A 12,796-nucleotide genomic window follows, 5' to 3' on the forward strand; every position below is an offset into this window, starting at 1 on the left:
TTCAGCCAGTCTGTTGTCTTCTTGTGAGGTTCATCTGGGCCCAGTTGTTTTACCTGTAGTTTCTCCCCTAAAGTTCTTCTCTCAACGCGTTTTGGAGGACAGGTTTTAGCAGGTCGGATCTTCTTGGAAGAGAAGCGCTCGCGCTCGTCATGTCGTTAAAAAAGAGCCTGACGAGAAGGCGCAGCTTTGGGCCAGACGACTTTGGCCCAAAACTGAATCTATTTTAGGACGCTGATAGGCTACATTGTGTATCACTCATTTATATATTTAATCAGTTATAGGCTAAACTGCTTCTTAGCCCTGTCTTTTGGGTCCAATTGATTCGGCCCCAGCGCAGCTGAGACATGCGGAGAGGACGTGCAGGAAAAGCAAATATTCTGTGCAGATATCCTATTTTACAAATATTACTGGGTATATTCCATATTTTCAAAACACAAATATTGACAATTTGTATAATTGATTATTTTTGTACACTTTTTTCAAGGTGGGGCCAGGCCCTGTGGCCCCCTATTGGCCAGTCGTCAATGTATGTGGACAGTTTGTAAGCAATAACACAGATATCAAATGATGTAGTTGCTCAATTTAATTTCATTGTCAGATTATCAAATATTACCCTTTTATGGCGCTGTCAGCAGTTTACAGCATTTTCCATACAAAATAAGAACAGACAGGCATTTTTTAAGTCATCAAAATGTACCAAAAAAACCCCAATAATTGGCTTGTTAAAGTAAAAGTGTTTAATTACATTTCTATTGCTATAGTTCTGGAAATATAACAAAATATCTGGTGACTACATTTAAAGACCTTGTGGTCCTATAATCAACAGTCAGTTGGCAATTGATTCAATTCCCACAAGGCGTTACCTAGGTAGAGATATAAACAAAGATTTGTAAAAAGATCCAGATGCTGCCAACATACAAACAATGATAATTTAAAAAAAATTAAAATTAAAAACACAAACTTTTGTAAACATACCAAATTGTAAATTAAACACATTACAAATCAGCTGCACCTATAGTGGGACAACCTGCACAGGCTACACCAGACTCCATACGCTCCTGCAGGTCGGACATGCTGACTGCACCTTTATAAATTGTCTGCTGACTGTGGCCAACTGCAAAACAGTGCAAATATTAAAGAGATGCAAACATCAAGCAGGAACCATAAGCTTGGATGGCAAAGGTGAATAGCTACAATATAAAACAAAATGGCAAAATGTACTTATGCAGGAGAACATATGGTACCATTGACCAGATGCAAGCTGCAGTTGTTTAGAAGAAGAAAAAAAAAAAAGGGGTGTCAAATACAAGTTTTATCCGAAAGAAGAACAGCTCGTGTTTTTTCCTCATTAAAAACTACTTCTCAATCCAGAATGTTAGAGAATCAAGGCTTCACCGAAAAGCAGCACAACTTGAAGGGTCAATTCATGGCTACAGTGCGATATGCGCATTGCTAATTAGTTTCACGCCTCAACGCCAAACCCTTGTTTTGCAATGAGTAGTGGGCAGCACTTCCAGGCATCCTGTCTGAGCTGGCTGCCATGAGGCATGCCATCGGTCTGTCGATGAAACAAATCAGATACCTTCCGTTATCAGCCAAGCCTATTGTCAGTGACACATGGACGACCACTGTGGCACATCCCTCTATTCATGCCTCTGCACGGTCTGCTCAGGACTGACCGAGTGGGGAAACCCAATATTTATGCCCCGAGCAGCTACTGTGTTTGGGATAGCAGTTGTCGGGCAGCAACACAGACGCATCAGTTAGAGGGCGAAACCTAAAGCCCTAAAGCCATTTTCCTCCAACGTTCAAATCCCCAGCGACAAAGGCCTTGGAAGTGCTCATCTGCCTGGTGTTTACTTTGGTCTCGGGTCGACTCGCAGGACCTCAGCGACCTGAGACCCCATCGCGTGGAGTGCGTCGCTACAGGGGCCCTCTAGTCAGTTCTTGAAGGCCCCGTAGCGGCTGGCTTTGCTAATGAAGTTCTTGAGCAGGTCGTGGTCCATGTCGGCAAAGGCCTGGGTCTGCGTGACAGCCGTTAGGTGGTTGACGCAAAACTTGAAGCAGAACTCCTCCAGGTCCTAAAAATGAAGAGGGCTGTCTGGTCAGTGCTGAGGAGTATAACCGACTAGCTACTTGAGAAGGCCCCCCCCGCCACCACGGTGTTTGACTGTGTACCAGGGGCTATGAGCTTACCCGCGCCTCATACTTTACAGCGGCGGAGAGCAGCGTGATGGCGTTCTCCTCAGTAATGCCTCTCTTGATTGTTTCCTGGCACAGCCTCTTCAGCCTGGTCTCTCGGTAGTACGTGGCCAAGTCTAGCAAGCCTGCACGCGGGGGGGGGGGGGGGGGGGGGGGGGGGGGGCAAAACACCGGTGAGCGCGTTTAGGGACATCTGCATAGACGTTCAGTGTGTAAAGGACTGTGGTCCTTGTATTGGCTTACCAACAGCATCCTCTGGTGGCAGGTTGATGGTGTCTGTGTAGAGGTACTCCAGAAATGCTCGGTACACCAGATATGAGAACTGGTGAATTTCTATGGCATCCTCGTCAGTTTCGTTTAGCAGTGCACGGAAATGCTCACACCTGGGAGAGGGAAGAAAAGGATGCTACTGCATGAATCACGATATTATGCAATAGTAATTAAAGCAGGACAAAAAAAATAATGACTCGAGGTTCGCTGTGATCGGTCGCACAACTCAAGCAAGAACGCCCCAATACACATTCATGCTGTATGGAAATAAAAGGGGCTGAATATATGAATGAACTGCCGGTAAAGAAGGAACAATATTTACAAAAATCTGAAATGCTACAGCCTCATTTTGAAAATATTCAGATGGAACGTGAAAGATATGCGATTAGTAGTTAAGGAACTAAAACTTAAGATATCTTTATTTCTATTAATCAGTGTTCACAATGTGTCTGAATTCTATGTGAATCGTGTTTAAGCTCCCATACCATTACATCTGAATCCCACCACCAGCCCAAGAGTTTAAAACTCTGAAAAAGTATGTAGAAACCACCAAGGTTATATTGTAATGCCGGAGTAAAAATTAAGTATATTCATATATTTCTGTCATCCAACTTAAAATTCACTCTTAATGCACACATCCTGCAGCGACGCTGAGGCACTTTGCCAACAACCATAGCCCACAGTATCCGTCCTTCTGCATTATAAATACTGATTACCATTTCCCATTGCTGCTAATCTCTACTGGCTCAAAACACTGGCTGCTGCCTGCCTCCCCCCCCACCCACACACACACACGGTTGAGAAACGCCTTAATTCTCAGAGAGCATCTCAAACATGTCATTTGCATGTGATCTTGCCAAAGCACGTGTCTTGCTCGGTTTGCATGCATCTCCGTGTGAGCGTGTGCACGAGGGCTTGGCGTCGCAGACAGTCTGTCTCCTTCCTACCGACGGTGCAAAAGAGCAAGCCATTGGAACACAGAGACTTTGTGTCCAAGTGTGGTTATAAAAAGAAAAGCAGGAAACAATGGGTCTGTCTTTGCTTCCCGGTGACATTAACAGGAAAGACGAGGAAACGCTGTCAAACTAACTTACGATATATACAGGCAACGCAGCATTCACCAGGTATACGTTTAAGTCATTATCATAGGAAGACCAGTGTGTTTGCTTCTCTGGATTTTATGTTTCCATAAATGTGTTTCTGTTCCTCTGAAAAATCCCACTGTGGTAGAGCAAGCGCCTCTATTACTCATGACCAAGCACAACCTTGAAATGTGAAAAATAGACTGGTGACCAACATGGAGAAGCAGGATGCTCTGGTGAGTAAGAAAGGACAATCATCTCTTAGAAACAGTCCAGCAAAGAAGAAGAGAGCACAGTGGCCCTCAGAGAGAAAACCCTGGAGGGAAAGGATGATTGTGTGCATCCAAGTCATTCATAAGCAAGTAAGAACCAAAATAAGAAGATAGTCGAAACAAAATGAAATATTGTACAGCTCAAAATGCTTACACATTGTATACCTCACCCAACACAGATTGAATGGGAACTGTGTTCTTTTGTTTTTCTGGACTTCCAATTACATTTTTTAAAAAAGGGGGATATTGCACAAAAAAAATATTTAAAAAAGCAAAAAAACAATATGAAATTGCAAAAACTAAAAAAGGTGCGGAAATAAGTCCCTGTTTTCTGTACCTGATTTTCAGCAGGGCTTTGTGAACATGGATACACTTCCCATCAACCAAGAACTTTAGGTCGGAAATCTCCGGGCTGTCAAACTCCCTCTTCAGAGACTGGGCCACGGTCAGGTAGTCATCGCCATCTGGCAAGAACAAGGAAAAGTGATTTAATATTTTAAGAACGATAACAAATGGCTTCATGACACCAGTCTTTGAAAACTGGGTACATGCCAAATGAAGTGTTATTTTAGAGTTTATTTCACTGTAAACATAAAGCTCACCCGTGTCGACATTCTCGTATTAAAATCTCATAAGGGACCAATCAAAACGACGCCTTTAGACACGACTCTCTCTGGTACACATACTGTAACACCCTGTGCTGCTTCTTCTTCTGCTGCTGCTGCTTCTGCTGCTTCTTCTGCTGCTGCTGCTGCTGCTGCTTCTTCTTCTGCTGCTGCTTCTTCTTCTGCTGCTGCTGCTGCTGCTGCTTCTTCTTCTTCTTCTTGATTTTCAACAGTGGTTGGCACCCCTATATTTGGTGCATTACCGCCACCTTCTGCTTCGGAGTATCACCCTGTGTGCTTCCTGTGTATGCGTCTTCCCTGTGTCTCCTAATTGCCCTTCACCTGCCCTCAGCCACTCCTCTGCCTCAAGTGTGATGGCAAGCCCCGCCCTCATTGTTTCCACCTGTGTCTCATTCCCCTGTGTATTTAGTCTGTCTACTCCTTGTTCTGTGCCAGATGTCTTTGTAATTCCCTTGTGTTACGTCGCCTTCCAGCCTGAGTGCCTCGTTTTTTTTTTAGCTCACCTTGACAGAAACGGGTTGCACAATGTTCTCCGTGGCTTGTTAGACAGATTTTTCAATACCATTAAAAAGTGCAGCGTAAAACCTATGGTGCTAAATCCATGCCAATAGTTTTGTTCGTTTGAAAAAAAGATTTGAACCTGAAAATTCAAGTTTCGGTCTTGAAAAAAACATTGAAAAATTCTACAATGTATTCGAAATAAAAATAAGTGTATGAAAAGTTTTGTTGGTTTAAATATAATTTAGATTCAGTTGTTTTTTTTCCCGAATAAAATAAATGTTTTCATTTTTCAGTAGCATATTTAATATTTTCAACTTTCAATCTTTTTCAAGTTCAGATCGTTTTTTTTCAGGTTCAGACTTTTGGCTGGGATGTGGCGTGGTGGGCGTGGTTTCAACTACAGGGGCGTGGTATCATGAGTGACAGCTTAACAAAGAAGGCTGTCACTCATGATACCACGCCCCTGTAGTTGAAACCACGCCCACCACGCCACATCCCGGCCAAAAGTCTGAACCTGAAAAAAAACGATCTGAAAGTGAAAAAAAAGATTGAAAGTTGAAAACATAAAATATGCTACTGAAAAATGAAAAATATATATTTTATTCGAAAAAAAAAAAAAAGCAGAACTGAATCTAAATTATATTTAAACCAACAAAACTTTTCATACTTATTTTTATTTCGAATACATTGTTGAATTTTTCAATGTTCAAGACCAAAACTTGAATTTTCAGGTTCAAATCTTTTTTTCAAACGAACAAAACTATTGGCATGGATTTAGCTCCATAAAAACCAGAGAAATAAAGATCTGAGTCCTCAGTTTGCATTGAGTTCAAACGAAGTCAGTCGGTAAACATAAGATTGTTTGACGTGCACAGGAAACGGATGTTCCTGTTTTTTTTTTTCTTAACTTCCGGGAATTTGCCCAGCGTTCACCTCTGAACAGTAACGGGGTGAAAGGGACAATGTCAATTATTGAGGATGTTATCGGGGATCTTGGGCTCTTCTTTTGTGTTAAAAATATATATATAAATATCCATTTCCCTATCACCCCCTTACCTACTGAGAGGAGGTGCCACGTGACCGCTGGTGTGGCGAAGCAGGCGAACACGTCGTCCGTACTGCTGAAGTGGGTGAGGTGGGTGCTGGCCACAGCCTGACCTCGACACTGACCCCACATCAGAACCTGCCCGCTCTGTGTCTTGGCAGCTGACGTGTGGCTGGTGTGACATGCAGCCACCTCCACCATCCTGGTGGGAAAAGAAAAAAAACTTCAAACCTCAAAGTACTAATGCAGGTTGTATGTGGAAATACGTCTAATAAAGAACATTCTATCCGAGACAAATTATATTTATAAAATGGGCTCTACAATGGGCTCTATCTAATACTTCTCTAGAGTCAGCAATCAAATCAGTCTCTTTACTCTATAATGTCAAACTATTTATGTCTTTGAGGCATTTAGCAGCTACATCTGAGGATCTTGTCATGGGGCCCTCAGTAACCTGGTGTGGTGTCAGAGAGGTGTTAGTGCTAATTAAGGACAAGGTACTAACCTCTCCTTGTCGGTGTTTATTAGGGTGGGGAGCGCTTGGTTACTCTTGTTGCCTGTTCCCAACTGCCCATAGGAGTTGGCTCCCCAGGCGTAAACCATCCCCTCGTCTGTGAGTGCCAATGTGTGTGCATATCCACAGGCAACCTGTGTACGCAAGGGATTAGGCTGAACTTTAACTGAAATGAATCATCAAAAAAACAGAGATTTACGAGCTGCAGCTCCCCCTCGGCTCTCACCTGGACGATGTTGACACCTTGGAGAGCAGCGATCCTGCATGGGGTCTGCTGGTTCCCATTGTTGCCCAAACCAAGCTGTCCATTGCAATTGTAGCCCCAACCGTAGATCTACACACAGGAGACACATTTAGACCACCCCCACACACACACAGGGGACATATTTAGACCACACACACACAGGGGACATATTTAGACCACACACACACGCACACGCAGGTTTCCTGCTTCTATTAGCTTGTACCTGCGTATATATTTAAAGTACTGTGAAAATCGGACAGCTCATTTGCATTTGATCACCGTTTTTTTGCGCCACGTTCTTTAGGTGCATACATTCGGAGATCAACACGGTCTTCTTGGTGGAGAAAACACAACTTCTAATTAATCTGTATGTTTCTAAAAATATATACGTCTGCATTAGCCAACCCCCTTCAGCCCACTACCAAAGAAATGACCTACTGGTAGCACGGATTCGCTTGTTGTTCATGCAGAGTGACAGGACCCATTACCTCTCCATTGTCCAGTACAGCCATAGAGCAGAGCTGACCACAGGCTATGTTCACCACCACCTTGTTCTGCAGGCAGCTGCTAACCCGCCGCGGTGTCGGCTGGTTGGCCGTGGACCCTGAACCTACTTGGCCAGAGTTGTTGTAGCCCCATGCGAAGACCTGAACACGGTGGAAAAAAAGTTTACCGTCCAAAGAGAGACGCAGATTACGCAGAGAGGAAAGTCACGCGAGGACACAACTGATGACAGGGTACCTCTCCATCAATCGTGAGGGCAATGGTGTGGTGGGAGCCACAGGCCACCTCTGTCACTCTCTTGCTCAGCAGGTTGGTGGAAACCAGGGCGGGGGTCAGTCCGTGGTTGGTGGTGCCGTTGCCCAGCTGGCTGTAGCCGTTATGGCCCCAAGCAAACACCTCTCCGTCTACGGAGCAGCAGGCAAACTTTCATTCATGTTGTCTCAGTGGTTAATGTTTTATCATTAGATAAGAAGTAGTGGACTTCACATGATTGAAAGCAGAGTAAAAGGTATTCAGGATACACTCGTATGAATACAAGTGAGGAGACTCTACCGATCTACTGTAATATGTTTTAGCATCGTTTTGTTCTAATTAGGTGAGTTTTGATCGTGGACTGGCAGCATTGACATAAAACCAGATTCTAGACATTTGCATGCATCTTCTTATGATGTCATACCCAATGTATCCGGAAGATACGTTCCCTCAGGGACAAATACAAGTTGTCTGGACGCTATTACCTGTAGTAGTGATAACCACATGTGGCCCTGTTCCATAGCTTAGGGACACAATCTTCTTTCCACACAAGACATCAATCCGGCGCGGCTCAATCGTGCTTTGAACGTCTCCGAGGCCCAAACAGCCGCTGCAGTTGGTGCCCAGAGCAAAGACCTGCAAAGACCAAACGCCACTGATGACATGGTACCAATATGAAGGAATGACACACTCTGATATGTATACGAGCACTGCAGCAAACACAACATATTTGTGGAGACAACATACTGGGAAGATGCTGACTAACAGCAACACTTTGTTAGGAGTATTATATATATATATATATTTGAAATTAGAGAGGAGTCACAAGTGTGGCAAGTCATTTCACAGTCTAAATGAAATGTTAAAATCTTGTTCAACTGTCCCACTTGAATTCCTAAATATGCAACTGTTCAGCAACTAATTACACTTGTATTATTGCTAATCCGTCAATTATGTTTTGGATAAATTGCCTAAGAAGTCTCCAAAATGTCAGAAAGTTGGAAGTGCAGGGATTTTGACTTTTTGTCAACTGAATGAGTAATTAATAGGCTAATCATTTCAGCGTTGCAGGCACGCACGCACAATCATTTGGGGGATTCCGTATTCAGAAATACTTCAGCGTCTGATTTCCTCAAAGTTTTGTATGCTATAGAAAATAATATAAACTTTTGTACTAACTGTGCAGTCATGGCAAAAGGAAATGTACCCCTCTCCATTTTAAGTGAACCCACCAAAACATACATTCTGATTATGCCACGAGCGACTGCTCCTTAAACATAAACTGATAGGGCCACAGGGACAAACTAATGAGCATGGGTGGCAAGATGAGACAGGACCTTTACCTTTCCACAGGATAGAAACGGAGCTGGCTCGGGTATTAGGCCTGAAACGCTAAAGATAGCCTCATTCTATCTGCTTATCTCTGTACCTGGAACTGTGAGCTGTAGCAACCAAAGAGAGCGAGGACCGCTCCACTTCTCAGTCCACTTCTAACTGGACAATAATCAAACCAATATTATGAAAACAGATCCAGTCTTGCGACACACCTACATGCAAACAAAAGGGTTAAAGCAGCTTTGCTTGAAGCCAAAGTGTTACCTCATCATTAACTGTGACATAGAGGGCTTCATTTGCAGCACTGCCAAAGACACACGCCTGCCGAATAAGCCGTAGTTCCTCAGGAGGAAGCAGCGCAAACACCGGCCACTTCCCCACGTCCAGCATACTGCTCAGCTGTGAAATGAAGAGAAACCCCCGTTAGAAAACTGTGAATATGAGTCACCCAGAGATTTTGATAGAAAAAAATATAATTTACAAAAGCAGGAAAAGGTGGAGAACGGTCTTAATGGAAATTGGAAACGTGTTACCGTGTCTTCATTGCACACAAATTCCTATTGCTTTTAAAAATGGTACAGTTGTCAAGAGATATTAAACGGCAAACATCTGACCAAAAGAAGGCCAAACTAGATGGTTTAACTAATGTGCCAAACTGTGACTACTGAAAACTATAAATGAAGTGTTGTCCAGTCTGTCTGAAAGCTGAGAGGTTTTCCATGTCTCAAAAGGGCCCAACACAGACAGCAAGTGGGCACTTAAGCCAGTTTTGTAGACAGATTAAAACATGTATGCCTGTTAACTGAGGTAAGCCAATTAACAGTGCGTTTCCAGCTCATGTTACCTCCACCCCCCATATCTAAAGCCCAATGCAATATTTCCAGTTCAATGGAAACAAAGTCGTATGTGAAGGATGCACTCGTTTTTAATTTACATCATCAATGTTCTCAGTGCAATATGTATGCAATGGAGCTTATTTATCATCTTGATTCAATTTAGTCCAGGATCAATACATGATTATAACATCTCCTTGTCTCGTTGTGTAAAACTGCCTTTCCCCAAAAGTCAAATCAGACTCTCTGGTCAAAAAAAGAAAGGAGGAATAACTTCACGGTAATATGATGGAGTAATTACCAGCTGATTTACAAGCACCAAGTGCGTCAAATGTGACTCTGTATAATAATTAAGAAACGTCCAAGTGTCAATACAATGAGCATTGTATATCACGGCAGTAGTCTCTCAACGATCAATAACAAACAGTCGGGACTTGGCATGAACCCAGACCTCGTGAACACTTTAGATCAAGAAACACCAAAGAGGATGCAAATAAACAACGCTAAAGTCACGTGGCGGCGCAAAGACTTGCTCCCTTTGTTCAACAACTTGCAACGCACAAAGTTGCCGATGTGCATTCATTATTAGCGGCACCCTGACGATCAAACTAACCCATCCAACACCGACCGATGAAGCTAATCATGGGAGCAGCTAAAGGTCCGAGCTGTTGACGTTGACGTTACCTTGCCGTTGTCCTAGCTAGTGGTTCGTCCGCGGTGTCGTTTTCTAATCACTGGACACTGAAACATTGACATGTTGGCGAGTCAAGTCGCAGATGGACTCATCTCTCCTCACATCGGTTGCTGTGGTTGCACCTTTTTTTATAGTTAGCTTCGATCGCTACACCGCCGACTGAGCAAAACACAATACTGTACTTCCTGTAGTAAGATGGTGCGTTCAGGAAGTCGGAGATGGGACATTCCAGCGTTTGTTACGGGAACATATTATCATAACCATCTATTCGTAATTAAAATCTAGTTGTAACATTTAAATCGTGATTTGTGAAGCAGCTATCTTTATAAAAAAGTACGGACCGAATACAAATGATATATGTTTTCATTACTCACGTTTGGTTTGCAAATAAAAAATGGATGAAAAAGAGCTATTCAATTCATAAAACAAAAATCAACAACTGCAAGTAAATAAGGTTATTATATTATAATGTATATTGTATTGGAATAAATGAAAACCGTTTCAACCCTGATTAAATTAAGATTAGATTTTGAGGGGCTTTTTGTATTTGTATGTACTTACATTGATATTAACATTATACCGTCTACTCTAAACCCTTACTAAACTATACTTTATTTGATTTGCATCATGAAAATGAATATCATGTAAACAACATTTACACTGTTCTCAGAGGCACCTGATGCAAAACGTTTCTTTCATGACAGTATTCACACTTTCCTGTTTCACTATTTGTTTTAATGTATCTGTGTATCTTCTTCCATATGCTTCCTCCTTTGCTTCCAGACGTCACTTTGTTTTGATTTAGTTTTACACAGAAGGAGGATTTTTTAAATGTGTTTACCAAATGTAACACCTCTCCATGCAGCTTTGCTGTGCTCAGAATGAAATGCTTATGTTCAAACACACCTCTTTCTTCAGGGGTATATATATCATTTCACTAACTCTGTGGGCTGCAAAGGACTTTTCTGTCTCTCTGTCTATTGACTTGCACCATCATCATCAGCTTCCTATCTTGAATACTTCAAAAGGGAATTTAACAACATAAATATATGGGCTTAAAAAAAGAAGTTAGCCGAATGTGTAACAATGTGTGTGATGTAACTGAGTTATGATATTGAAATGATCAAATGAGTCAAATGCTTTTCCTGCTCGGATAAGTCGACCTAGTGTTGGTGTATGGCCAGTATTCATTGTTGTTCACGGAAACAAATGACAGTATCGAGATAATTACTAGTCCACCACTTATGTGGCAATTTGGAAATGGTACAAAACCATATAACAAAAAAAGGGATGACAAACATGATTAAACAGTTAACTAGAACGTAAAACATCACTTACACGGTATGTAATACAAATAGCAACCAGCAGGTAGAGCCATGGATAGAAATGCATGACTTATTATTGTTTATGCTACAGCTTTACAAACCCTAATTTAAGGTGCTGGTATTTTATTTGAAGTTACATTCATAGCCTATGTGTTGGTGAGTATAATTTGGTGAGTTGGTGTGTAAAACTTGTGTCTTATAATAATAAACCGATAATATTTTAATAGTACTTCCATTTCCACATGCCACTTTAGACACAAGCTTAATATATTACAGATAGTTTTTGCACATGTGTGTTTCTTGGGTAAAATAAAAACACATTTCATTATGATGCCACTCATGATATGTAATATTTATGTTTTATTTAGCTGTACCAAAGGTTGTTCTGCATGTCTAAGTTGGAGTTTGGCACTGTTGCTTAACGTGGAATGTAAACACATGCTATGGAAATTTGTGGAAGTATGCACTGAGTGAGTTTATTGTGATTGATTGATTGTCTGTGATGTTATCTGTCAAACCTCAGTATAAACTTCCTTGGACTTTGTGATAATCGGGAGGTAGAGCCATGTAAATTAAGCGCCCATATGCAACCACAATGAACACCTTTCACATATAATGCCACACACGAGAGACCTTATGACTTATTAGATATACTCAGTGGTACCTAAAGTAAATACATTTTCTGTACAAGTAAGCAATTGTAAAAACTAAGGATCAGTACTAATATAGTATCCGTTAAAGGCAATACGATAAGGGTGGACCAGAAAATTAAATAAGGCGCTGGCCACGATTCAGTGCTTGGCAGGGCAGGACTGAAGGTCACATCCACAATTGAATGTGTATCTGACACGTTTGTTTTATGTTTCTCTGATACCTGCTTGGTCAACAAACCGATCACAGATACGTCAACCTTCAGGTCTTCTTTAAAACACTGAACATGTAGATAGACAAATGAAGTGCATTTGCACTGAATGGTGTACTGACACACAACAACGACTCAAGCTGAACTAAAACAAAGTGGCAATATTATAAATGTTTCTCTTCGCTATCTTGGAATTCGTCATGATTTGCTGTAACACACGCATGCGCACACAGAG

The 12,796-nt window shown here is 41.9% G+C and overlaps 1 protein-coding gene across 1 annotated transcript; it reads right to left on the minus strand.

Annotated features, from left to right (window-relative positions):
• Positions 1–565: 565 nt before the first annotated feature.
• Positions 566–10,587, minus strand: rcbtb2 (regulator of chromosome condensation (RCC1) and BTB (POZ) domain containing protein 2). Its single transcript, XM_034548305.1, has 12 exons — positions 10,365–10,587; positions 9,112–9,246; positions 7,998–8,148; positions 7,498–7,664; positions 7,245–7,403; positions 6,739–6,846; positions 6,504–6,646; positions 6,010–6,200; positions 4,164–4,290; positions 2,446–2,585; positions 2,197–2,327; positions 566–2,081 (listed from the first exon to the last, which is right to left on the minus strand). Exons 2-12 carry the CDS (start codon positions 9,235–9,237, stop codon positions 1,941–1,943), a joined length of 1,584 nt encoding a protein of 527 aa, XP_034404196.1. The 5' UTR covers positions 9,238–9,246; positions 10,365–10,587; the 3' UTR covers positions 566–1,940.
• Positions 10,588–12,796: the final 2,209 nt, after the last annotated feature.

Source organism: Cyclopterus lumpus, chromosome 13, assembly GCF_009769545.1.
Source record: "Cyclopterus lumpus isolate fCycLum1 chromosome 13, fCycLum1.pri, whole genome shotgun sequence".
Taxonomy (NCBI): Eukaryota; Metazoa; Chordata; class Actinopteri; order Perciformes; family Cyclopteridae; genus Cyclopterus; species Cyclopterus lumpus.

What these genes read in the sequence shown, in the direction of transcription:
- rcbtb2 (XM_034548305.1), bottom strand. Translation starts at nt 9,237, where the DNA reads ATGCTGGACGTGGGGAAGTGGCCGGTGTTTGCGCTGCTTCCTCCTGAG. An exon ending in CCCTCACGATTGATGGAGAG is followed by an intron (nt 7,404 to 7,497) that starts GTACCCTGTCAT and finishes CACCGTGTTCAG; the next exon opens with GTCTTCGCATGGGGCTACAA. An exon ending in ATAAACACCGACAAGGAGAG is followed by an intron (nt 6,201 to 6,503) that starts GTTAGTACCTTG and finishes TTTTCCCACCAG; the next exon opens with GATGGTGGAGGTGGCTGCAT.